At 49.1% G+C, this 24,825-nt stretch overlaps 1 protein-coding gene across 7 annotated transcripts in view; it reads left to right on the top strand.

Moving 5' to 3' along the window:
- Window positions 1-14,910: 14,910 nt before the first annotated feature.
- LOC144156332 (uncharacterized protein ZK1073.1) overlaps window positions 14,911-24,825 on the top strand; it is a 282,683-nt gene continuing 272,768 nt past the window's right edge. For 3 of the 7 annotated variants that reach the window (XM_077688319.1, XM_077688318.1, XM_077688320.1), the window contains exon 1: window positions 14,912-15,142. In XM_077688319.1, the coding sequence (XP_077544445.1) occupies window positions 15,089-15,142 (54 nt within the window). In that variant the 5' untranslated portion in view covers window positions 14,912-15,088. Of the gene's footprint in view, window positions 15,143-24,825 lie in introns of all 7 variants that reach the window. The other 4 variants (XM_077688321.1, XM_077688316.1, XM_077688317.1 and 1 more) reach the window with 3 other exon arrangements.

Raw genomic sequence — 24,825 nt, 5'->3', positions numbered from 1 at the left:
AACAACACACGCGCGTGCGCCTTAAAGCCGCCGGCGTACGGGAGGGCAGGAGAAGTCTCGAACCGGAATTTGCGGGAGCAGACGACGTACCCGTGAGCCTTTGCGCTTTTTACCGGTCACCTATTCGCTCGCCGATCGAATTCCGCCTCTTGTCCGTAGGCGAATTCGTAAACCGGTAAAACCGGTTTTGGGCCTCCCGAAGGGCGCTCCGTAGGGCCTACGGAAGGGTCGTTCGTATAGAGACCGGGCGGCAGTTGTATGGCACCACTGTCGCTTCAGCGAACAGCGCCGCCCGTGACGAACCGCTCGTCAGTGGAATGCCGGTGGCGGTCAGCGCAGCAACTCTGCGTGGCTTTCTGTCGTTTTTCTGCGGTGTGGCTTGCAAAGCGTACGTAACCCCACGTGCATTTTTCAGATCGGTAAATCTTGAGCGTGGATGTGACCTTTACGAGGCATGCCATGTGTGTGATTTACGCCCATACTCAGTATTTACAAATTGCAGACGACGCTCAATGCGCCAAGCTGGAAGTCAAGCTGGAAGTGAAAGTTCGTTGCTTCATGCAATTTTTTGATGCCTGCATGCAGTTTCGCGTGTCGAGAAGTATACTGCAGCTAAATACTCCCACAAATCCGGTGTGTGCAACCGATCTAGGAATGCTGCGGCGCTGGCCTTGGGCAGTTGATGACGAAACGGCGTCGACGTCGTGCACAAGCGAAAGACAAAGTTGGGGGGTGTCTTCTAAGATTTACCTCAAAACAGAAATTGTGATGGACGATGCTTCCGTAACTTCATTACCTACGGCTGAAACGTGTTTAATTTCACAGAAATGCTCTTACTACAGTCATCGGGAATCGTTGATAGAATAAATACCGCATGATAGTAGAACGTTATTGCTTGTCGTGGAGAAGCATTCCTTTACACAAATTGCAATGGTTGCTGTCTAGTTGGTAAATGGTTTTTCAAAAACCAATTCCTGCGTGGCTGAACGACGCAAGACAGGAGGGAACCCGAAACCTGTAATCAGCTTCACAACTGAATGCTGCGGTCGGTTTACAAGCTGTCACCTACACTTCAAAAATCATGCACACCTTCGATCGTGTAACGACGATGAGGGTTTATCGCAAAGCTCTATCGTATGGGTTTCCTTGGTTGCCTTCTGGTTTTAAACTTTGACTAGTTGAGCGTCGAATTTGACCAGCACGCAGTTTGGTCTTTTGATCGCAGAGTCTTTGACTTTGACAATTTCCCATTCGATTTTGCAGGAAGAAAGCTTTGCGTTCAACCATCATAATCATTAGACGGAGGGCTAGATGATATTGCTGTTTAATTTTGAACTTCCATGCCCCCCTCTCCAAATCTAAACTTTGTCCAGCGTGTCGGAAATGTGTCTGTGCTGGAGGACTCGGGCTGATGCACCCATATTTGAGGCAACTGATCGCGCGTTTTTGGTGTCTTCACCAGGCATTACACGATTTTTAGGTACTCTGTAAAGAATACTTAAGAATTAAAAAACACCGGCTGACGTTAACGCTGCCAGCTTTTTTAGCTAGCGGTGCCAGCCTTTATTCTACGCAGGTGGTAAAACGGGAAGCGGAGGAGGGATGGTGGATGGTTTGTAGCTTGGGATGTTGAATTGGTGAATAACTTTGGCTCTTGATAAAATAACCACAACAAATATGGGATTTACACTTCGGCTTTTAGGCTCCCATGCTGTCACAGTGTCGCTCACCAAAACCGAAGGCACAAAGCTCACGGTTAAAGAAAGTGTAAACTACCGCAACATTTCTACGGCTACACGGTAATCCATCTCGTATGCAGGTAGGTGCCTTTCTATTTAAAACACACGTATCGACGTATCCCACCGCTATGGCTGGCGTGGAAACCGTAGTCATTGAAACCAGCGAAGATAATTTAAAGTGGAAGAAATGAATACTAATATTGCTAATAATTTTATTCCGACTCAGATCGCGCGAAGCCAGGCGCAGAGCGCTGCAAAAAGCGCTCGTGTCAATGTAGACCATTCCCAACCTTACAAGCATCCAATAAGTTTGCGTAGCCCGTCCAGCTGCCACCCGTCCAGCTGCCCCGCCCCTATAGGGACCGGGCAGCTGGACGGGTGGCGTCACCACTCGGCGCTCCCCTCGTCAGTGGAATGAGCCGGTGCATTAGACTACACAGCCTCCCGTTGTTTTTGTCGTGTTTGCTTCGGTGCTTTGTATGTTTTGGTGGGGTTGTGAGCAGGCATGTGAGATCAAACGAAGTCTAAACAGATGTGTGGGGTTCTTAGATGCAGTAATGACGACGTAAACTTGTCGGACGCGTCTAAAGTTGGGTATCGACTGCAATGGCATGAGCGCTTTTTGCAGCGATCTGCGCTTGGCTCCACCCGTTCTGAGTACGAATAAAACTGCTATTATTAGTATTATTTTATTCTTAAATGCACTCACGGCTGCGCAAACTTATTGGATGCTTCTAAGGTTGGGGAAGGGCTACATTGACACGAGCGCTTTTTGCAGCGCTCTGCGCCTGGCTCCGCGCGATCGGAGTAGGAATCAAACTATTAGCAATATTAGAATTCATTTCTACCACTTTAAATTATCTTCACTGGTTTCAATGACTACGGTTTCCACGCCAGCGTTAGCGCTGGGTTACCTCGATACGTGTGCTTTAAATAGAAAGGCACCTGCACACGAGATGGATTACCGTGTAGCCGTAGAAATGTTGCGGTAGTTTACACTTTCTGTAACCGTGAGCTTTGTACCTTCGGTTTTGGTGAGCGACACTGTGACAGCATGGGAGCCCGAAAGCCGAAGTGGAAATCTCACATTTGTGGTGGTCATTTTATCAATATCCAAAGTTATTCACCAACTCAACAGCCCAAGCTACAAACCGCCCCTCCTCCCGCTCCCGTTTTACCACCTGCGTAGAATAAAGGCTGGCACCGATAGTTAAAAAATGTGGCAGTGTTAACATCAGCCGGTGTTTTTTAATGCTTAAGTATTCTTTACACAGTACCTAAAAAAATCGTGTAATGCCTGGTGAAGACACCAAAAACGCGTGATTAGTTGCCTCAAATATGGGTGCATGAGCCCGAGTCCTCCACCACAGAACCCCGCACGGGGCACCTTGAGTATTCATGGTGACGGTGAGCAGCGACACCGCGGACCCCGAGCTCCCATACATAAGCCGTGTCCAACCGTGGCGAGGTGTTTAAAGGTGAAGGGTAGAAGCCGTAAACGATGGCCGTCGGAGCCTTGCTCAAGCTCCGGCCGATGGGCTCCCTGCCTGTCTACCAGGCAGGGAGCTCCGGGACCTCTTTGACTACCAGGGTAAGGGCAAAGAAGAAAGTACCCCCGTCTCCCTGCTTTTATACTATGCTATATGGCATTTTCAACCCCCCCCCCCCCCCCCCAAACGTGATCGGTCCCTGAAAAGGGGCCGCACCGAAGTTTCATTCCCACCCCTTCCAACAACTGTCTTTTCAACAGCCGTGAATAACTATATATATATGCTCGTTTCCTTGTGACAGAGTCAGCTGACTCAGCAAGACCTGTCGCTTCCCTGTCTGTATTGCTGGTTTCGAGGAGGAGGAGGAGAAAAGCGAAAGGAAAGGCCGAGAGGTTATCCAGGCTTAGAGCCCGGATTGCTACTCGGCACTGGGGAAGGGGTGTTCAGGGGATAAAAGAGATGGCAGGCGAAAAAGGGGGGATAGGAGCGGGGTCGCGCACACACTTTAGTCCCTTCGTGGGCACTAGAGTCTCTCAGATAAACCTGTGTCCTTCATAAAACGCAGAAGGGCTTTTGTTGCCTTCTGCGAAGTCGATTGTAGGGGTCTTTGTCCTAGAATAGTCTCTAGCTTGAACTGTTGATTGTCCAATCTTCTGAGCTCGGCTGCTAAAACGCGTCTTTCCGATGAATACTCCGGGCAACAACAAAGCACATGGTCGATTGTCTCTCCAACCTCGCAGGCGTCGCAGTGGGCACCACTGGCCATCCCGATGAGGAAGGAGTAGGCTTTCGTGAAGGCCACTCCCAACCACAGCCTACGAAGTAAAGTAGACTGTGATCGAGTCAGCCCACACGGAAGACGACGCTGGAGTAGAGGGTCCTGGTTGTGGAGGCGCGGGTGCACAAAGTCCGGTGTATTCCATTGAGTAATGGAGGTCCTCCGCGCGAACTGACGAAGCAGCCTAGCGGCATCAGTCCTTGCAAGCGGAAGCAAGATGGTCCTTTCACTGTCATGGCCTGTCCGGGCAGCTGCATCAGCCGAGACGTTGCCGGTGATTCCACAGTGACTTGGCAGCCACTGAAATACAATATTATGGCCCTTTATGACAGCCTGGTGAAATAATTCCCGAATTTCTGTCACTAGTTGGTGCAAAGGACCATAGCGCAGGGTTGCTCGGAAGCTTTGCAGGGCGCCTTTGGAGTCGGTAAAAATGGACCATTTTTGGGGAGAAGCTTCCATGATGTATTGAAGAGCTTCACGAATGGCTGCAAGTTCAGTAGCCGTCGAGCTCGTCACATGGGCGACATGGAATCGAATCTTGGTTGATTCTGATGGTATAACCACCGCACCTGCCGAGCTCGAGGACGTCACAGAACCGTCTGTGTATACGTGCTTCCGGTCATTGTGTTGTTCGTACAGTAACTGCATAGAAAACTGTCTGAGAACCAATGGTGGTAAGTCGGCCTTTTTTCCAATGCCCGGAACATGCAGACGAATGTCCGGTGTTGCCAGGCACCACAACGGGGAGGACGGTGTCACCGCAGGCGTGTAGTCTGACCGTACCTCAGCCCTGTGCGCTGCTACAATGGCTGCAAAGGAAGAGCGTGGTCGACTCTGAGGAAGCTGCGCAAGGTGGTGACATGGTAGCCTCGTGAGGAGCCTGATGTGTAGGCGTAGCGTCTCAGTGGTCACATAAGTTGCTGTAGGATAGTCTTGGGCAATGTATAATGTGCCCACTGTTGAAGCACATCGCGGCAAACCAAGACACGTGCGGAGAGCCTGCGCTTGGATGCTCTGGATCACCCGAAGGTTAGAGGAGCATGTACCGGATATCGCTGGCAAGCTGTAGCGCAAAACTCCCAAGAAGAGTGCCTGGTACAGTTGCAGCATTCCTCGGACCGATGTGCCCCACGTCTTTCCAGCGAGAAATTTGAAAATGTGGGCGATGGCGGTGAGTTTCTTCTTTATGTGCGCTCCATGACAGGTCCCTGTCGATGATCACGCCAAGAAATCGAAATTCCTGCAAAACACAATAGGTGGAACGTATCAAGCTAAAAAGCTTAGGACGGGAGAAATCCTTGTAGAACTCCATGCCGAACAACAAGCCCGCACTCTTCTTGAACAAACCCGCATCCATGATCTGGACATCAGGGTCACACCCCACCGGAGCCTCAACAGCTCCCAGGGTGCAATTTCTGAGGCAGATCTTCTTACGGAAACAGATGCCAACTTGCTTGAAGGTTTAAAGGATCAGGGCGTCACAGCTGTGCGCCGCATCACGATGCGCAGGGATGATAACATAATCCCCACGAAACATATTATCCTGACCTTTAACCGTTCCTCACTTCCTGAACATATCAACGCAGGCTTCATTCGATGCTCCATTCGTCCTTACATTCCGAACCCGCGCCGCTGCTTCAAGTGCCAGCGGTTCGGGCACAGTACAACCTCTTGCCGCGGCAGAACAACGTGTGCGAAATGCGCCGCGCAGGACCACCCCACCGACAACTGTAATTCTGACATCCTCACTTGTGCAAACTGCAGGGGCCCACATGCGGCCTACTCCAGGAAATGCGAAAAGTTCCAAATAGAAAAGAAAATAGTCAATCTCGAGGTAACAGAAAACATCACTTTCCCAGAGGCGCGGAAGAGGTTCGCCTCTTTCCCTCTGGGGAGGTACGCCGACGCAGCTCGCCGGGGGGCGGAGCGGCGTCTGGTTTCCACAGGGACCCAGTTCAGCGAGTCTGACCTGATCCCTCCCCCGCACCCCCCCCCCGGGTTGCCTCTGGCAGCCCAACCCGCCACCACGCCGCTTGCTGAGGCAGCAGCGGTTGTGGTGGCAACGTCTTCCGTCGGGACCGGTGCCGCTCCTGCCTCTGTCTCCCCATCCTCCCGTGCGTTGGAGGGTACCGAGGGGATGGACACCATGGGCCCCGCACCGGCTCCCACCGCCACCGCACCGCCCGTGCCACCTCTGGCGCCCCGGACGCCCTCGGCGGTGGCGGCTCAAACGAAGGGCTCCCGAGGGGGGCCAAGTCCAGGGGGCCCGGTCCGTCGGGCACCCCTCGGACATCCGACGACGAGATGGATGTCGGGCCGTTCCTGCCTGCAACGCAGCGCAAGGAGCGGCCACCGACTTCCAAGCCTACAGACAGGCCCAAAAAGCCCAATCCCAGAGTAACAGCCCCGAAAGACGACACATGAACACATGAACACACACACACACACACACACACACACACACACACACACACACACACACACACACACACACACACACACACACACACACACACACACACACACACACACACACACACACACACACACACACACACACACACACACACTCCAGTCATTCTTAAATGTAAATAATGGGAAGAGACAACATCATTCAATGGAACTGTTGAGGCCTTATCAACAATCTAGATGATGTGTACGAGATACTTAATTCACATCAGCCAAGTCTCATGTGTCTTCAGGAAACACACCTAAATAGTAAACATACTAACTTCTTGAATAGCTAGTTGATTTTTCGAAAAGACAGGCACACTTGCACTTATTCTTCAGGTGGTGTGGCCATAGTAGCCCGAAAATCCTTAGCGTGTCACACCATCTACCCTAAACACAATGCTTAAAGCTGTCGCGATTCGAACAATTATTTATGATAGGTTAATAAGGGTATGCTCCCTCTACATCCCTCCGGATTACCAACTATCGAACACTGATTTTGAGGCCCTGATAGATCAACTACCTGAACCGTACTTAGTCTTAGGCGGCCTCAATGCACATAATTCAATCTGGGACTCTTCCCGCACAGATGCCCGAGGTCGCCTAATTGAAACATTTCTAACATCATCGGCAGCATGCCTTTTTAACAAAAACCAAGCTACATATTATAACATAGGACAAAACAGTTATTCACATCTTGACTTGGCTTTTGGCTCTGCAGTTCTTTTCCCATTTCTTGAGTGGCATGTGGACACAAACCTATATAGTAGTGACCACTTCCCAACCAAATTGACATACATAGGCATAGGCACAAACACTTCCCCCTCTCATAAAGGTTCAATGAGGGAAGAGCAAACTGGAGTACATTCACAGAAACATCTAAACTGCACTACACATACATAAAACACCTACACGTAGAAGAGGCGACCCAACTGCTCATGGCGCACATCCTCGACGCCGCCGCAAAGTCCATTCCCCAGGCCTCCGGTGCCCCACGCAACTCAAGGAGGCCCTGGTGGAACGAGGACTGCAGGCGAGCGCGAGTGGCACCCCACGTCGGCTAACTTAATTTCTTTTAAAAGAGCAAAGGCCTTGGGAAAGCGCGTGCGCCGTGAGTCAAAATGGGATATTTGGCGCTCCTTCATAACATCCGTAAATTCATACAGACACACGCAAGGTATGGACACGAATACGTAAACTTAAAGGACAACATACACATATCCTGCCCTTGGTCAGCACGACTGGGGACACACTAGAAGATCAGGCTAACACACTTGCACAACACTTTCAACACGTGTCAAGCTCTGCACACTACACACTTTCCTGAAACATCAAGCCTCTTCTGAAAAGAAGTCCCTACGCGACAACAACAAATCCCAGACTTCTTACAACTCCCTGTTTTCACTACATGAGCTGAGGGCTGCTCTAAACACGCTTAAACCCTCAGCTCCAGGCCCAGACAACATTACATATACAATGATACAGCACTTACACACAGACACTCTTGTAACATTCCTTCACCTTTACAACAAGATATTTCTTTCGGGGCACATTCCGAAGTCTTGGAGGGAGGCCATAGTTGTAGCATTCTTGAAAGAAGGGAAGGACCCTTCTTCTCCCGCTAGCTATTGACCCATTGCCCTGACCAGCTGCCTGTGCAAGCTTCTCGAGAAGATGATAAATCGCAGGCTCGTGTACTTCCTTGAGTACAACTGTCTTCTCGAGAGCTGCCAGGCAGGCTTCAGGGCGGGGCGATCAACGAACGATTAACTCGTAGCTCTTGAAACATATATAAAGGATGCCTTTGTGCATAAACAATTTTGTCTTACGGTGTTTTTCGACATAGAGAAAGCCTATGACACCGCTTGGCGGTACGGTATCCTCAGTGACCTAAAGTCAATCGGTGTTGCGGGCAACATGTTGAACATCCTTTGTAGTTATATGTCGGAGAGAACCTTTCGCGTCAGAGTTGGTTGTGCACTGTCAAATGTTCACCTGCAAGAAAATGGCGTGCCGCAAGGTGGAGTGTTGAGCTGCACCCTCTTATTAACTGTCTTGGAAAGGCACTGCCACCTACAATCTCTTATTCTATGTATGTAGATGACGTGCAGATATGCTTTAAATCGTGTAACCTGTCCATCTGCGAACGTCAAGTGCAGCTCGGCGTCAAGAAACTTGCCGGCTGGGCTGACAAGAATGGCTTTAATCTTAATCCCGCGAGGAGCCCTTGTGTTCTGTTCTCCAGCAGGCGTGGCGTCCACCCTGACCCAGACATCACTCTTTAGAATGTGCCAATTCCTGTGAACAGGGAGCGCAAGATTTTAGGTATTTTATTCGACGAAAAACTTACATTCATCCCACATATCAGACAGCTCAAATGCAAATGCTTAAATACAAAGAATATTCTTAAGGTCCTCTCACATCAATCTTATGGGGCCGACAAACAACTCCTGCTGCGCCTGTACACAGCGTTGGTGGGGTCTCGGCTCGACTACGGCAGTGTCGTGTATGGGTCGGCTACAAAAACAGCACTGAAAATGCTCGACCCAATGCTGCATCTTGGCCTTCGCCTCTCATGTGGCGCATTCCGCACTAGCCCTGTTGAAAGTATTTATGTCGAGTGCGACAAATCGTGCCTAGGGCATCAGCGGGAGTATGTTGACCTGTTGTATGCATCCAAGATCGTGTCTCTGACCAACCATCCTTTTAATCCCATCATGAACGATACATCAAATTTACAACTCTTTTTAAACAGGCCATATATTCCCTTACCGTTCTCTCTCACAGTTAGGGAGGAGGCTTCTGCACTCAATGTCCCCCTTTCAGACATGCACAAGACAGCCATTCATAATTTCATCGCACGATGGCATCTTCGTCCTGTAACATGCGACCTGTCATTCACTCTTGTAAAAAAAAAAATAGGGTACGCAGGAATGCAATTCTGGAGCACTTCCTGTTCCTGCAGGACAAGTACAGGTGCGCAGAATTCTATAGCGACGCGTCCAAAAATGGTTCTACTGTCTCTTCTGCAGCGCACGGACCAAATTTTAGAGTTATCAAAACAATGAATTTTCACAGCAGTATTTACACGGCAGAAGCGTATGGCATTTTACTCGTGTCAAATCAGATCCTCGAACATAAGATTCCAAAGTCCATCGTCTACACAGATTCTCTAAGCGTTGTGCAGGCATTGTCATCAGGAAGGTCGTCACAAAACTATGCAATCAGTGTTCTTTTAAAGGTCATAATGACTGCATATGCTTCAGATTTAGAAATAACCATATGCTGGGTACCAGGTCACTGTGGGATCCCTGGCAATGAGACCGCTGATCAAATGGCTGGTGTTGCTGCTCTCATGACCACAGTTGACATAACAACAGTACCTTACACCGACCTAAAGACACACATCAGACGACAGCTTCGTAACACATGGCAACTACACTGGAGTCAACAAACAGACAACAAACTACACGTAATAAAACCACAACTGGGACGCTACATAACTGACTCACACAACAGATACACTGAAGTCGCCCTGGCTAGGCTGCGGATAGGCCACACACATGCGACGCACTCCCACCTGCTCACTGGAACTTCGGGACCCACGTGTAGCAGGTGTGGAAAGGGCCTATCCGTAGTCCACATACTAATCACATGCAGAGCACTTGACACAACACGACACAAACATTTCCCTGAATTATACAGACGACACATTCCTTTGCACCCATGATATATTTTAGCCGACGAACCAATGTTTTCTAGTCAGCGTGTTTTTAAGTTTTTAGCTGAGGTGAACTTTCTGCAGCTCTTGTCATATCACGTGTAATCATCCTGGCCCTATACACCAGCCATCACTTTTACTTTTAGTCACATGTTCTAGTATTTACGGTCTCATCCTAATTCAGTAACTTCTTTTTGGCGCTCTTTGCCCATAGTCGGCCTTGCGCCAATAAAACCCAACTATCATCATCATCATCCTCCACCACAGACACATTTACGACACGCTGGAAAAAGTTTAGATTTGGAGAGGGGGCATGGAAGTTCAAAATTAAACAGCAAAATCATCTAGCCCTCCGTCTAATTATTATGATGGTTGAACACAAAGCTTTCTTCGTGAGAAATCGAATGGGAAATGGTCAAAGTCAAAGACGCTGCGATCAAAAGACCAAACTGCGTACTGGTCAAATTCGACGCCTAACTAGTCAAAGTTTAAATCCAGAAGGCAACCAAGGAAACCCATACGATAGAGCTTTGCGATAAACCATCATCGTCGTTAGACGGAGGTGTGCATGATTTTTCAAGCGTAGGTGGCAGCTTGTAAACCGACCGCAGCACTCAGTTGTGAAGCTGAGTACAGGTTTCGGGCACCCTCCTGTCTCCTACATGTGACTCGCTTTGCTCAATAAACCTCCATACTGGTTAGAAGCCTCGTATAAAACCAACACGCGCCTATACACACAGTGGGTTATTTGAAATTCAGTCTACTGTTTTTGCAACCCATAGTGCATGTCGGCATACTTTCATGCGATGGCAACGTAAAGTGATACGATACAACACCTTCGAGCGTTTTCAAGGTTGCAAAAACTGTTTTAGTTTACATGATTACCGGGAATCGTAATGCCTTCTGCGAAAGCCAACAGCCCCGAAGGCCTAAAATTTGTTTTGGTCTTGTATTTTCGCTGTTGTTTGTTACTAGCAGCTGGTTGTTCCCTTTCTTCGAAAGATTGCTTAATAAAGAAGCTGACGCCTAGCTCCGACTCTCCGCGCTCCGCACAGGACCGGCTTCGCAAGCATTAGGGCGACGCCCGCAGTTTTTCTTCCGTAGCGGTATCCAAAAGTACCTTAACTCGCGCCTTGAGTTAGTGTATGCGATTTTAAGTCTCAATAAAAACTTACGCACACGCAAAATCTGGTGCGACAAGCGCCAGACGTCAACCGAGCGCGAAGAAACAGCAGGGAGAGCGAGCCCGAGTGAAGCAGACGACAAATGCGAGAATCCCTAAGCCGACGTCACGGAGGCGCGCTTCGCAGCGCCGCCCGTGGTCGCGTTCACCGCCAATACTCGCGCGCAAGAATCGGTCGAGGCCGTGCAGATATCTTGATCGTCGATCGCTTCAACGGAAATCACCGCGCTTACAGAGTTCCCAGCGTGGTGAAACGTTCTGTTAGGGACTGTCACTCGCAACTCTAACGACGATGAAATATCTGCTGCGACGCCAAGCCTAAAGTTCCCAACATCCGATTACGTGCATCCGAAGCCGGCTGCGAGCTGTTGGCGAAGGCCCTCCCGTCGCGCACGCGCGTGTTGCGTTTGGGTTCCTCTAACTTCTTGGGGGCCCCCAACACTCGGTTCTCCTAGTCTAAATATCCCCATTACCCGAAATCATTAACGACGTGTTTCGCCTCGTACGCAGCCTCGCCTTCTGTGAGCAGTCGTGAGTTTCGAAATTGATGCTTGAGAAATGCCGGCTTACTGTAAACATACAAAACACGCTGCAATTAAAAATTACCACTCCGAGCACGTAATGAAAACTAAATATAGCCTTGTCCGAACCCGCTCGAAGGCGTTAAAAACTCGCGTTCATACCGTTCATACATTGCGGACAAGTCGCGAAAAGTAAACATCAGCCGTACAGAGTACAGGCTACGGCAGTGATCGTTAATCAAATCCGAGCATGACTATAAAAACATCGTAGGGGAAATAGGCACTGATTAAGCCAAACTGCAGACAATTACAATACTTTTAAGCATGTGCGGCGAAGCAATCTGATCACCGTTCTCGCGTCATTCATTTACCAGGCAATACGAGCAGTTCGCGCGGTGAGATCATAAGTGTGCGACGCGTATCCGTCGCTGTTACAAGGTGTTTCCTTGCACACACAGTCACGTACATGTCACGTCACAAGTATTTCATAATGAATTTACAGCGTACTTTTCTCGGCATCAGTTGCATCGTCCTTGGCGTTAGCTGGCTGCAGATGTAAGAGCTGTGGGTGTACCTAAACGCGGCGGTGTCGCCGGGAACAAGCCAGTCGCTGATTGCTTGCCCGAATTATTTGGTTTACAGACAACTTTTTTGGTAATTTGCATCAAATCCACAAGGAATGGGCGAGACGGTGTCAACAACAAAAAAAAAACACGCTTCCGCATACGCACGGGAAATGTGTTGTAGCAGACCACAACACGATTCGGCGTCCTACAAGTGACGTCACTCGTAGGTGGCGCCACGGTATGTCCTCGAGGCGCGCGTCCACCGTCTGGCTAGAGTTCACTCTAGTCTGGCTCTCACCGACCCAAAGTTAGCTCAAGCTTCCGCGGGGCGGTGCTGGGTGTACTTTATTCGTCGCGCCCTCTGAGCAGTGACCGGTCCCGATAGCCTGAGGTAACTAACTGTAAATGGTTGCTTCAGTGGGAGCACGCAAGCGGATGCGAGAAGCGCAGCCGACTCAGCTGACACTGATGGCATGGCGCCGCCTTCAAAACGAGCGGAAATTTTGTTTTGTATTTTCGCGAACTACAGGGTTTTCCTTAACATTTTACGCCGCACGATTTACGAACGGCAGGGTACATGTATACTAGCGAGTAGGTTATGTAATAGCGTCAAATAAACAAATAAGGTGCCACAAATGGTCGCAAACAAGCACCAAATCGCACTTCCGCTGCCTGCAGAGATGTGTACTTCTATATTTACACACATAACACAGCCGCATACACGTTGCGCGGCCCAAAAAAAATTACATACGATCGTCACTGACTGTATTGCTTATTTTCTACTGCAGGGTTCGGCAGTGAACCAACAGCCCGCGGGCCAAATGCGGCATGCGGGGCTGTATTATGCGGCCCCAGCACGTCGTCAGTACCCCCACCCCTCCCTCTGCCACTAACAATCTGAACGCCCACAAGCCAGTTTTGACCTGAAATGGGGTTAGACTGCGAGGCAAGGACAGAGACTTGACCGCTTCCAGTTGCATTGTCCCCGATCTTCACCCAAAAAGCCAGAGTATTGTTAAATATTATTGCCAATGCGCTGATGTTTTCTCTTTGCTTTCAAAGCCCCCCCGCCCCCCCCCCCCCTTCTTTTACTTGTTTCTCTTATGATTCAGGCTTACCTTGCATCCAACCATCCTGTGATCCCTGCTCAGAACCTTACTTAGGGCCTCTACGTCCTACGCAGTAACTGGCCTGTCACTTAAAATAAAGTCGATTTCGTTTTTTGTTGTACCATTAGGGCTTTTCAATGTCCATTTTCTGTTCTTTAGTTTGTAGAAGAATGCGCTCATCAACCGCAGATTATTTCTCTCCGCAAATCCCAGGAGTGTATCTCCGCGACTGTTGCGATTGTCTATTCCAAAGTTTCCCGCCGACCTTTCTCCGATTTACTTCTTACAGACTTTTGCGTTAAAGTCGCACATCAAAATCTTGGACTGTCCTGTTCCCTTGTTCATAGGTGATTTCACGTCCATGTAGAAAACGTCTACGGCTTCATCATCGTAGTTTGTTGTTGGTGCATAGGCCTGTACTATCTCTAACCTGTATTGCTTATTTAGCGCAGATGGCCACCGTTTTTCATGTGCCGTCACAATATAAACGTTTCCCTCCGAGCTGAACTCCCATGTTCGGGAAGCATAAATGGTGAATTCAGCCACTCCATTCCAAAACGCTCCGTCGGAAACAAAGTGCTATCGCATCGTACACCTGAACACGACAATATGGATCTCATCGTAACCTTTTTGTTTTCCTGGTATACCTTATCCTTTTTTGCGGCTCTGTAGCGTATATTTTATTGCCTGTTTGGTCGTCATGTTAATTTATTCGGGGTATTCGCGGAGTCTCCTTGGTGCGACAGATTTTATGGCCTGGTATATGTGACCAGTGCGACGTCTCTTCCGCTGGAAGGTACGGCCTCAGTGCGACGGATGCGGCTGGAACACTTCGGCGGTATTGGGGAATTTCCAGGCGATTGGTTGTAAACACTGGTCAGTTGGCACGTCCACGTCCCCTCGTCCCACGGCAGAACAGCTACTTGCAATGAACTGTTGCAAGAGGCGGCGGGAAATGGAATAATTTGCGTGTTCTGTGTGTGGGCACTCCGTCCATTTCGGCGCTATGTTTATAACGGGGGCACAAGCGTAATTCAAGCCGTGTCGCTTCTCTCTGTGTGTTGGAAGTAGTTTTCCTTATTCCCCAAAATACCCCAGTACTGCTTTCAGCGCAGAAAACACGTCAAAACAGCTGCTCCATGATGTGGCGTTCTCTTCGGAGCCCGAAGACCGCCCCTGCGGGACCGCACCGTTGTGCTTTTATTTGCGCGTGCGCCGCCGTCGGGCCAGCGAGGGCTCCTTGCTCGGGGTGGCCCAAGTAGGGTAGGCCAAACTCAGGCCAAAGAGCCCCCATACGCCCCACCGTGGGCAACCAGGCCACTCGATATTGGCGCGCCGTTTGGCGCCCCTGCCACCAGCCGGAGCCGCGGGCGGCGCGCTGCGCGCGGGACCCGCGGGCAGCGAGCAGAACCGCTCTGTCGGACGCAGTGCTGGCAGCAGGCAGAGCTCGGCCCTTCAGCATCCACCCGCGACGCGCTCCAAGCGGCTTCCCGACGCGGGTCCAGCAGCCCCGACCTACGAGCCAGTATGTCCGAGCCCGCAAACGCCGCGGCAACCGAAGGCGCCCCCGCCGAGACGCAGGTGCGGACTCCTTGGCTCCCCCAGATGAGTGCGACGCGCAACCACTCCGCGGCACGGCGCATTCGCTGGGCGATGTGAGGGCTTTTTCGAGCACCGAGCCCTGGGCCAACAGGCCAGGACGCCTGGCGTCCTCGTTTGTTCGCGCTAGCCCCGTGCTCAGGGCGTCTCCCTTTAACCGATCCCGGTGGTCATTCTTCCACTCGGCAGGCGTCCATTACCTGCATGCTGGGTCCGGAACGCGCTAGAAATTTTGCGCAGTGTCACCTTGTAATCAGTGCAAGATTAGCAGTCTCTGCAGGTCCCCATGTCGCGCTGGCTTCCGCTTGTGGCCTCGGCATGCCCTATATGAGGTGCTCCTAGAGCGACGTCCTGCAGGCTGCTGCCGTTTGTTGAGTCTCTTGAGGGCGTTACTGCGAGCCCTGTCTGTGACGGCGCGCGGAAGAACAGGCTTGTTTTCTGAAGCTCCACGAGGAGGCGCGTCTGAGGTGCAGCCCACAGGGGGAAGATCGACATTTCTAGAGCGGCCGGCTCGGGTCCAGAAGGCGTCCTTCCACGATTTTAGAAAGGTGACAGAAAAGGGCTGTGCTCACGGCTTCCCGAGCTGGAGCAACAGCATTTTCTCAGTTAAGGCCTTGCAGCCAGAACACACACACACACAAAAAGAGAGAGAGCTCAGAGGACGTGGACAGAGAAACGCAAGGAGACTGGACGAGCGCTACTCGTGTTTCTCTGTCCACGTCCTTTGCGCTCTCTATTTTTTTCAAGCAATGAACCAACTCGCCAAACAAAGCATTTTATTATCCACAGCACTTTGTCAAATCTTGTAGAAGGCAGCTAACTTCAGGGGACTATACTGCAGTACATGGGAACAGCTGAGTTACCATGTTAATTCTGGGCAACACGGCACTGAGGCTCTCCCTGTAACACAGATGAGGTGTTGGGCTGTAGAACAGTGCCTGCAGCTGCTAATACAATTTACTCCTTTTAAAAGAAAATAAGTAGGTGCACTATAAACGTTTTCAGTCACAATTCCAGTACAAATCGACCACTTAAAGTAATTTGTTCCTTTGGTTGCGCGTTATAAAGGGACCCAACATGAAGCTTTGAACAAAGGAGCCGAAATGAAAACGTTTCGCTTGTTATAGAAATAGAGTGCCCTTTTTTGGACTCTTTTGAAGGAAAATGGCCATTTATGATATTTGCTCTCCACCCAAATGGAAAAATAGCGTGGGAGGGTCTGTGAAGATAGCCTCTTGGCCTCCATCCACAAGCAATAAGAGCACACAGTAATGAAAGGGCTCTTATCGCGGCTGTTTCCCGAAGCGTATCTTTGTCGTCACGTTCATGACCGGCCTCAGTAGTCAGCCCTCCACTGCTGAAGGATTGGGCTGCAGGGTTTCAACACCGACAACTCCATTCCACAGCGATTGCCGTCTCTTGGCCGTGACGCATCTTCATACCTCCCCTACGTGCAGGTTCACTGGCACCGTATAGAAAGTCCATTTGGCAGCCCCACCGTCTGTGACCGATTTCTTGTGTCCCAATCATATTTTCGTAAACAAAGCCGTTTCTTACGGTCCATTGAAGCCTGTTTTTACTTATGGTAGCGAGAACAATGGTTCATCTGGCTGTGTACGATGGTGAGATATTGGGTCAGTGTAGTCTTAATAGTGCATCCATTGAGACGTTCGCGAATCTCAATTTTTCGATCCAAACACAATACTCAGCACTGTCAATGCAAGAAATTTGTTCCCAATTGCGGGTAGAAAAGCGCAGTGTATTACCAGGTGATTTTTTTTTGTCTTCAACAAAAAAGCCTTGGTCGAGCAAAATACATAGCGGGGGCGCCCAACGTGCCATTCGGTTTCAGAATGGGCTCACGTGCTTAGTAGCACAGCTGTAGTAGACCGCGAGGAATGGCGCTGTAATTCTCGCGCACCACGTGGCACAAAAATTGCAAGTAATTCAGTTTCTAATGCCGCTATTTCAAAAAGCCCTACATAGTGGTCCGCCGCCAGATAACTTCCGTAGGCATGCAAAATAGAGCCTTCTTTCCAAGAGATTCGTTTGGTTGAAGTTTCAAAAATTGCTCGTAATTCCGCGGTGAGCATTCTCTGAACACAGAGCGGGTGTGCACGGGGGGCGATCGACTTGCGCGCTTGACCCCACGAATCTCGGTCTCTGCGTCGTTGATGCTATACCGCGAGAGTGTAACACACGATTCCCCGCTCAGTTCGGTTGGCGTGTTTAGCGCTGAGACCGGCCTGAAAAAGTTCGGGTGGGAGGAAAACGCCGTTCTCGGAAAAACGTATCTCCGCCCCCTTCGTCGACGAGCAGTGACTAGTCGTTCAGTAATGACCGCGGTTTTCTAAAAGAATAGGACTGGAGGAAGAACACGCAGAAACACTGACTCTGACCATCAATTATGCAAAGCGACTGTTTCAAGCAATGCGAACCGACGCGGTGAAAAGTGAATATTTCTTTATATTGTGGCTTCACATCCATTCAGAGATTCTCACCTGTCTCTGTTGTTTCCTATTGTGTAAGAAGGTATTATCACGGCTAATCTATGTGTGTTCTAGCTTGTTTCCTCATTTACCGGCAAACTTTGCGTGGCGTGCCTTTGCCGATGTGGGGAAACGTGAGAGTTGAAAGGGAGGTTTGGTTTTGCTGCAGCGGGGGTGTGTGGACGAAGGTATTTTACAGTCCGCTTCACCAGTGGCGCATGCCTTCTACAATGAGAATTCAGCGCTCATTTTTCGGCGCGTCGATATTTAGTAGCTATCTCATACAGCACTCGCGCAATGCGCCCCGGACTGGTTTACAAATCTCTACCTCGTTTTTCGCTGTTTCATTTTCCCTGGTTTGAACTTTCTTTTACCATGTGGTTTGCTAGAGACACCTTTTATTTCTTATTATTTGGGGTACAAATGCCTTTTCCATAGTCACCCGCGCGAAAAATTGGTGCAGTTATTTTTTTACTACTTACTGCTTCTAGTGGGCAGCATGTTGCAGTGCAGACAAGGCTCGTGTGCACGTTGTATACGTAGGGTTGTTACTTTTCGGGTAAAACCCGATTTCTCCACCGATGGACCCGTTCGAAGTGGCGATCAGCACAATTGACGGGCTGGCGGCCCGCCGTTCTCGACGAGTACTCGCGGGGAGCGAGCGCCGCAGACGCAGCTTTCGAACTCGTCGAGTATTGGCATGACTCTGCCGCTCGCTACTGCAGGCTGGCAGATGCTGCACCTACGTTGTGGTGCCTAGTCAACGGATGCAGCGTTGTCGAGAGAACTTTCTCCCAGCCGATACGCGTTCAACGATCGGACAGGTCTCGAATGGAGACCAAGACGTTGCGCATGCGTGTAAACGAGGATGTGCAAAAAAATCGATCACCATCTTTTTGTGAATAACGGACTAAAGGCTAAGGAACGGCAGGAATGTCAACCAGGCTGTGGCCTAATTTGCTATCCTTCACGTGGTGAAAGGGAACAATGCGGAAAAAGATGAAAGCGGTAAAAGAAGGGGAAGGTAAGGACAGAGCGTCAATAAAATGTTTCAGTGGCTATATGTTATTAATGCTCTTTACTGTTATCATACTGCTTCATTTCCAAAGAAACACCAAATTTTCGAGACTATTTCCTAGAGAACCTTGATGTCCCCTGATTTCGAGCATAAAATTAACACCAAGTCTCACGCGTCAAAATTAGGAGGCTCGTAACACCGTCGGTAAAACAAGTTCATATTACCTTCTACATCTGCAGATTTAACCAGAAAAAAACGCGAATATCGGCATGCTTTTTCAAAAAAACCTGGTTTCTCCCCGATTGTCAGTTTGAAAAACACCACAAAATGTTTTTACCCCCCGATATTGAAAAATATATGACCCAAAACGAACAATCCTATGTAGGGGTATGCAGTCGGGAGGCAGGCCCACCCGGCTGAGCGGGTGCGCCTCTCCTAAGCTTTAGGGAGGTGGCAGACTCCTCAGCTCATACTGCTTGAGACCATAAACAAGTTAGACAGGTACGAAGCGTCAGTATTTCATAAAACGCTTGATAGATGACCTGTGGTGCCACGTCGGCCTCCAAATTCTTTACTACTGCGGCAATCCTGAAAGGAAGCGACTGGTACGAAACCGTCGCTGGAACAAGGCGACATGAAAAAATCGCAGAAAGGCTTTTTGCGGAAGAATAGGCGTCAATACCTGTATTTTAAGGCGACAGGTATAAGTTCTATTTTGTGTGAAAAGGCGGCGTTGTTGTCATAGTTGTTGCTTTGGCCCGATACAAGAAAAGGCTGCCGCTGTAAGCACGATAAAAAAAAAAAAACATTTTATCGCGCATTTGACTGGAACCGGGTTGCATGTCCAGAGCGGGAGCCGAGTGTTGCGCTGTCTCGGTGCGTGGAACGTGACGTGTGGTGGCACGCGAGCAGAACAGAAACACGCCCGCCGAAGAGAATTCCGCTCTCCGGCGACAAAGACGAAGGGACGAAAGCGACGAAGGGAACGACGAAAACACTTTGGGGCAGTAAAGCAGCCTTTAAAAAGCGTCGCCAGGGGAAGCCATGATGCTCTGGCTTACCCCGAGGAATTTCGGGTCGCAACAACAGCAAAAGGAATGAAGCCGCCTCCAAGGCTGTACACAGTCAACGGTAGCGCAAGGAGCAGACTCATAGGGATACCCAAACCCGTCCTATCGCCTAGAAAGCCTTCCCGACATCTGCTTTAGGCATCTGCCAGATATGTGCCGTTTTCAGCCACAGCGGCAGCATGTGCCAAACAGTTGCCAGTGGACGAGGCCAGTACGAAGGGTGTTCAGGCTGGGGATGGCGGCGTGTTGCGCGCTCCAGCCCGCAAAAGACCGGCAATGTTTTCCTCGAGCGGCCTTGGCGAGAAGGTCGATTCGTTTGTCCGCGGCTGGAAGCGCAAGTTATCGCTGGCGTCCGCCCGCGCGGCTCGTTTTCGATGATGGATGTCGCGGCCCGGAGCTGCTGCCATTTGCCATTTTTGTGGCTGCAGAAGAACCGTTCTTCCTTAACAGCTCTCGCCATCGCCGCCGATGACGCTAGCCGGATGTAACTTTAGCGCTTTAACGTGCGTCGTCTTTTCGTGTGCGTGGTGTGTTTGGGGCTTGAAACAACTTTCACTCCACGTATCGGGGTCGTACATGAAACACGTGCCAGAGCGAGGTAGAGAATTGTTTTCACTGGCAGCATGATATCTGCTACGGACGCAGGTTCGATTCCCCGCCGCGCCGGCCACTTTTCCGATGGAGACTAAAAGCGAAAACGGCCGTGTGTTCCGGATTCGGCGCGTGTTACAGATCCCCAGGTGGTAAAAATTAATCCAGAGCCATCCACTACGGCGCGCTTCATCGCCTGCGTTGCGTCGGCGCGTTCAACCCCAAAATCAACAACGAAACCCATATCCGAAAACGAAACATCCCTGAAAATACGAAGCAGCAGAATAATCGCTAAGTATTACCGCTGGGCAACTAGAATAATGCGGGATCGGCCTGCCTTTCTGCGTGTGCAACTTGCTTCTTTGATGCCGTTCTTATCCAAGACTTTATACGTAGCGCCTGCAAGGTCGGGATACAAGTTTCTTGCAAAAGGAGAAAGTGCACGCCATACGCTAACAGCTTTCTCAACTATATTTGTGATCATTATTTGAATCCGTTAGGAAACGCCAAGTTGTCCGCTATCCGCTTCCTGACAAACTGACTCAATGCCAGGGCTAGAGTTGTAAGTTTTCATGAAATTTTGAGTTGCTTGAAACAGTCTTTTAATGCTTTTTTTTTCAGAAAAATACGACAAATTGAAAAAAGACGATTCCGCACAGATATATAAAAAAATCCACATATTGTTAAGGCGAAAGCATTGGATGTCTAATGAAACGCGAAAAGTGACCGCAGTGGCCGGTGACCACGCGAATGAAGCCGCAATGCGGCCGCTGTGAAAAGAAAATGAGCAAGTAAAATGCACGTGGTAACTTATTTGGGTTTGAATGGAATTTTAACCCGGGTCGCCAAAAGCCGCGGAGCCAAGTGAAGTAACTGCAGCACTAACCCTGTGCCGTGCCAGGCTTGTCCGGACGCGTGCCGCGTGGTAGGCGAACGTGGCGGCACCGCAAGCACGATGCAGCAGTGAGGAAGTCTTCGATAATTCCTGGCTTTCCCTTTCTAATCAATTAAGAGAGCGAAGTGGCCTGTAAATGTTTTCGTTAACGCGGAAAAGAATACAGTCGTGACATGCTGCATGGCAAAACTACCAGCAGAGCTTAAGGTGTCAAAATCTGCGCACGATTTCACGTCAAGACATTGATTTGAGAAAGCGTTTCCCTCACTGCAAATTGGTCCCATCTTAGCAAATTTCCCCGCAGATCCGCTCCTTGTTTTCTGCGATGTTGTCCTGGTTGAAAGGAAAAAAAACGAAGAAAAGCTGCTTATTTCCAAATCCGTTTTTGTTTTTTTCTCCCGCTCGCATCCGTATGTAACCAGGCACCAGGGCGGTCGCGGCATTCTGCGTAGTGACACGTTTACATATGTTAAAGGCTGCAGGATGAAGGAAGATGTCTCGAGTAAAATCTACCTTTTGGTATTTCGCTTATTCGATGGCTGAAGAGCCTAAATTATTCGTGTCGGAAATCGGTGCGGAATAATTTAAAACACGAGATTTGTCCGTGGAAACACACTTGTCAAATTATTATATCTCGTTTGATTCCCCGAAGCTACTGCTGTGCTATGAGGCGCACTGTATATCGAAGGCCGGCAGAGCAGAGCGCCTGGGGATCTTTACGCGCGTCGATATCTCCACACGCAGAGAAGTTTTTTATTGACATCAGAAGAACGACAGCAGCCCAGTGCGGTCATCGAACCCGCATCCCTGTGGTCAGCTGCCAACGGCGCACCCTCCGAGCAGCTTCTGAGGGCCACACTTCTCAAGTATTTTCACTCTCCAGGTGTGCGGCCTTTTTAAAGAAAAATATGGAATGCAACAAGTGTGCACATTTCGGGTGGTGGGCTTCGCCTTTGCGCAATGCAGCAGTCTTGCGGCCCGATTTTCAATGCACAGTTCGCGGCGAGGGAAGGCGAAGTGGAGGAGTGTGACATTTCGTTTGCTCAGCCTTGCGTTCTACTCGCTCTGGCAGTATAGCAGCGTACTTTTGCAACAATGGTGCGCACACCTTTCCTCATGTTGTGATGACTAAGAGAGCGTTGATGATGTTGACTGATGTGAAGGGGAAAGTGCGTGGGAAGTTGCAAAGGAAGTTGACGGTGCCTGAAAGACAAAACCCGCGGGTGGCGTTGACCGCGCATTATCAACTGCGGATGGCCGAACCGTTTTGTCGTAAACAGCTAACCGTTATTTATTTTTTCGGTTCAGTTCTGGGCCCATTTCAGCGTGCTCAAAAAATAACGCTTCGGATTCTGGTTCACATATGTACACAGTTAAACCCGCTCATAACGAACACGATAGTGCCGCGATAAGTGCTCGTTATATCAGTAGTTCTTTGTATATGGAGTCGCCTTTAAAACGCACGCGAGTTACCTGATATGTCGAACAACCCCTTCGGTGATCAATTAAGCATTATCGCTTCATGAAGAAACGCCCGCTGCTTGCTGAAGAACCAGCTAAGCTGTTCTTGCATCGAACCTGCCGCTACCGGCACAATGCCCGCGAAAAAATTCTTTCGGACGTCTTCAAAATCTCAACTCGCCGTAATGGCTAGGAAAGCTATAAGCCGCGGAAGGCTGAACGTACCGGGAGCTGCGTCGCTTCGAACGGAGAAGTGCGAAGTTAGACAGTTTAAGTGGTTAAATTTCATCAGGATTCGTTATCAGCAACTGTGCAAACGAAGTGTCGCCGAACCATGATCTCTAGATGGCTGCTAAGTAACCACCAGCGCTTTTTGCAACGCGTGGTGCCGACTCGGGCGGCATGAAGATCGACACCGGCGACACCAACGCTCGAGCAGCAGTTGATGCGGAGTGGCGTGTAATGTTCATTTCACGACCTACAGTTGGTCGTGGTTCATTTATAGCATCTTGCATATGCTTAAGGTTCTAAATTGTTTACACATAATTACCTCTACTGCGGAGTAATTACCTTTACGCGGGATGCTAATTACTACAATGAAAACAATTAAATGTATCGTTATTTATTTCCTCACTGCCGTTCTGCCTCTGGAGAGATTCCTGGAATGTGATTGACCTCGGCCGCGGCCTCCCAAATCTTCGGGCGGTGCTCGCCGATGTGGGATATCACCGCCACTATTAAACTGAAGTGGTGAACGCACAAGCACGCCGCCTCTCTCATGTTTTAAGGACTGTTTCGGTTAATTTTTTTCACTTCATATGTGCCGTATTTTTACTGTGACCGTGTCGGAAGTGGGTGTTGTAAAAGTTTGGCGCTTTGAAAAATGTTCGGTATATCTGGACGCAGTTTCAATGAGTAGCATAGGAATGTCGTACGTGCACCGAAATGTGGTCGTTATAAGCGATAGATGTATGTATGTCTGTATGTTATGTATGTCTGGAATCGTTATATGTTCGTTCGACTGTACTTACATACTTACGTACGTACGTACGTATGTACGTACGTACGTATGTATGTATGTATGTATGTATGTATGTATGTATGTATGTATGTATGTATGTATGTATGTATGTATGTATGTATGTATGTATGTATGTATGTCAAAACTTGGGTGCAGACTCTTGGAGAACACTTAACAAGGGTTTTATTGTTCCCAACAGATTAGAAAGGTGGACCTTTCTTCGGGGGTTATCTTAGAATAGAAAGAAAAACGCTTATACACACTTTGCCTCCGAGGGCTTCCCTTTCTCCTCACCCTCGCCAATGAGATCCCTCGGGGAGAGTGAAAGAGCGGGAGAGTAACAATAACATGTCGTAACTATACTACAGAAGGTGGGAAAAAGGTAGAAAAGAGGAAGGGAGTGACGAAAGTTGTAAATGGGAAGGGGGCACAGTTGCGACATTGACAGACAGGAAACAGACGCATAAAGTTCAACCAATGTACGTCTACAGAATCTACGTCCCCTTCACCCCGAGTAGTCCGAGTGGCGCTGGCTGCCACCCCCAAGCACAGGAAACAAAAATATACCTGAACATAAATAACCGAAAAAGTGATGGGGAAACCAGTCTGGTATTCTGGAGGCCGTGGGTTCGGATCCCACCCGGCGGGCATTTTTTCACCACTTTCTTTGTCAAAAAATTCTTCATCTGTTTTCCTGACGGCCAACTAGCTATCTATCTATTCTAGCTATCTATCAGTCTATCTATCTATCTATCTATCTATCTATCTATATATATATATATATATATACATATATATATATATATATATATATATATATATATATATATATATATATATATATATATATATATATATATATATATATATATATATATATATATATATATATATATTAGTAGAACTTTGAAGATGGTAGAGAACACAAGAGAAGAAAAACTTCGAACAAGGTAAAAGCACGATTGTGGCCTACGTTTCAGCAAAGAGAACTTGCTTTCCTCAGGGCAAGTCCCTGAGGAAAGGGCGTCCCTGAGGAAAGCAAGTTCTCTTTGCTGAAACGTAGGCCACAATCGTGCTTTTACCTTGTTCGAAGTTTTTCTTCTCTTATATATATATATAT

This window comes from Haemaphysalis longicornis, unplaced genomic scaffold, assembly GCF_048455015.1.
Source record: "Haemaphysalis longicornis isolate Haplotype H1 unplaced genomic scaffold, Haemaphysalis longicornis Haplotype H1 scaffold_1, whole genome shotgun sequence".
Classification (NCBI taxonomy): Eukaryota; Metazoa; Arthropoda; class Arachnida; order Ixodida; family Ixodidae; genus Haemaphysalis; species Haemaphysalis longicornis.
The sequence above is the reverse complement of the archived record's forward strand: the minus strand, read 5'-3'. Positions and strand labels throughout refer to the sequence as shown.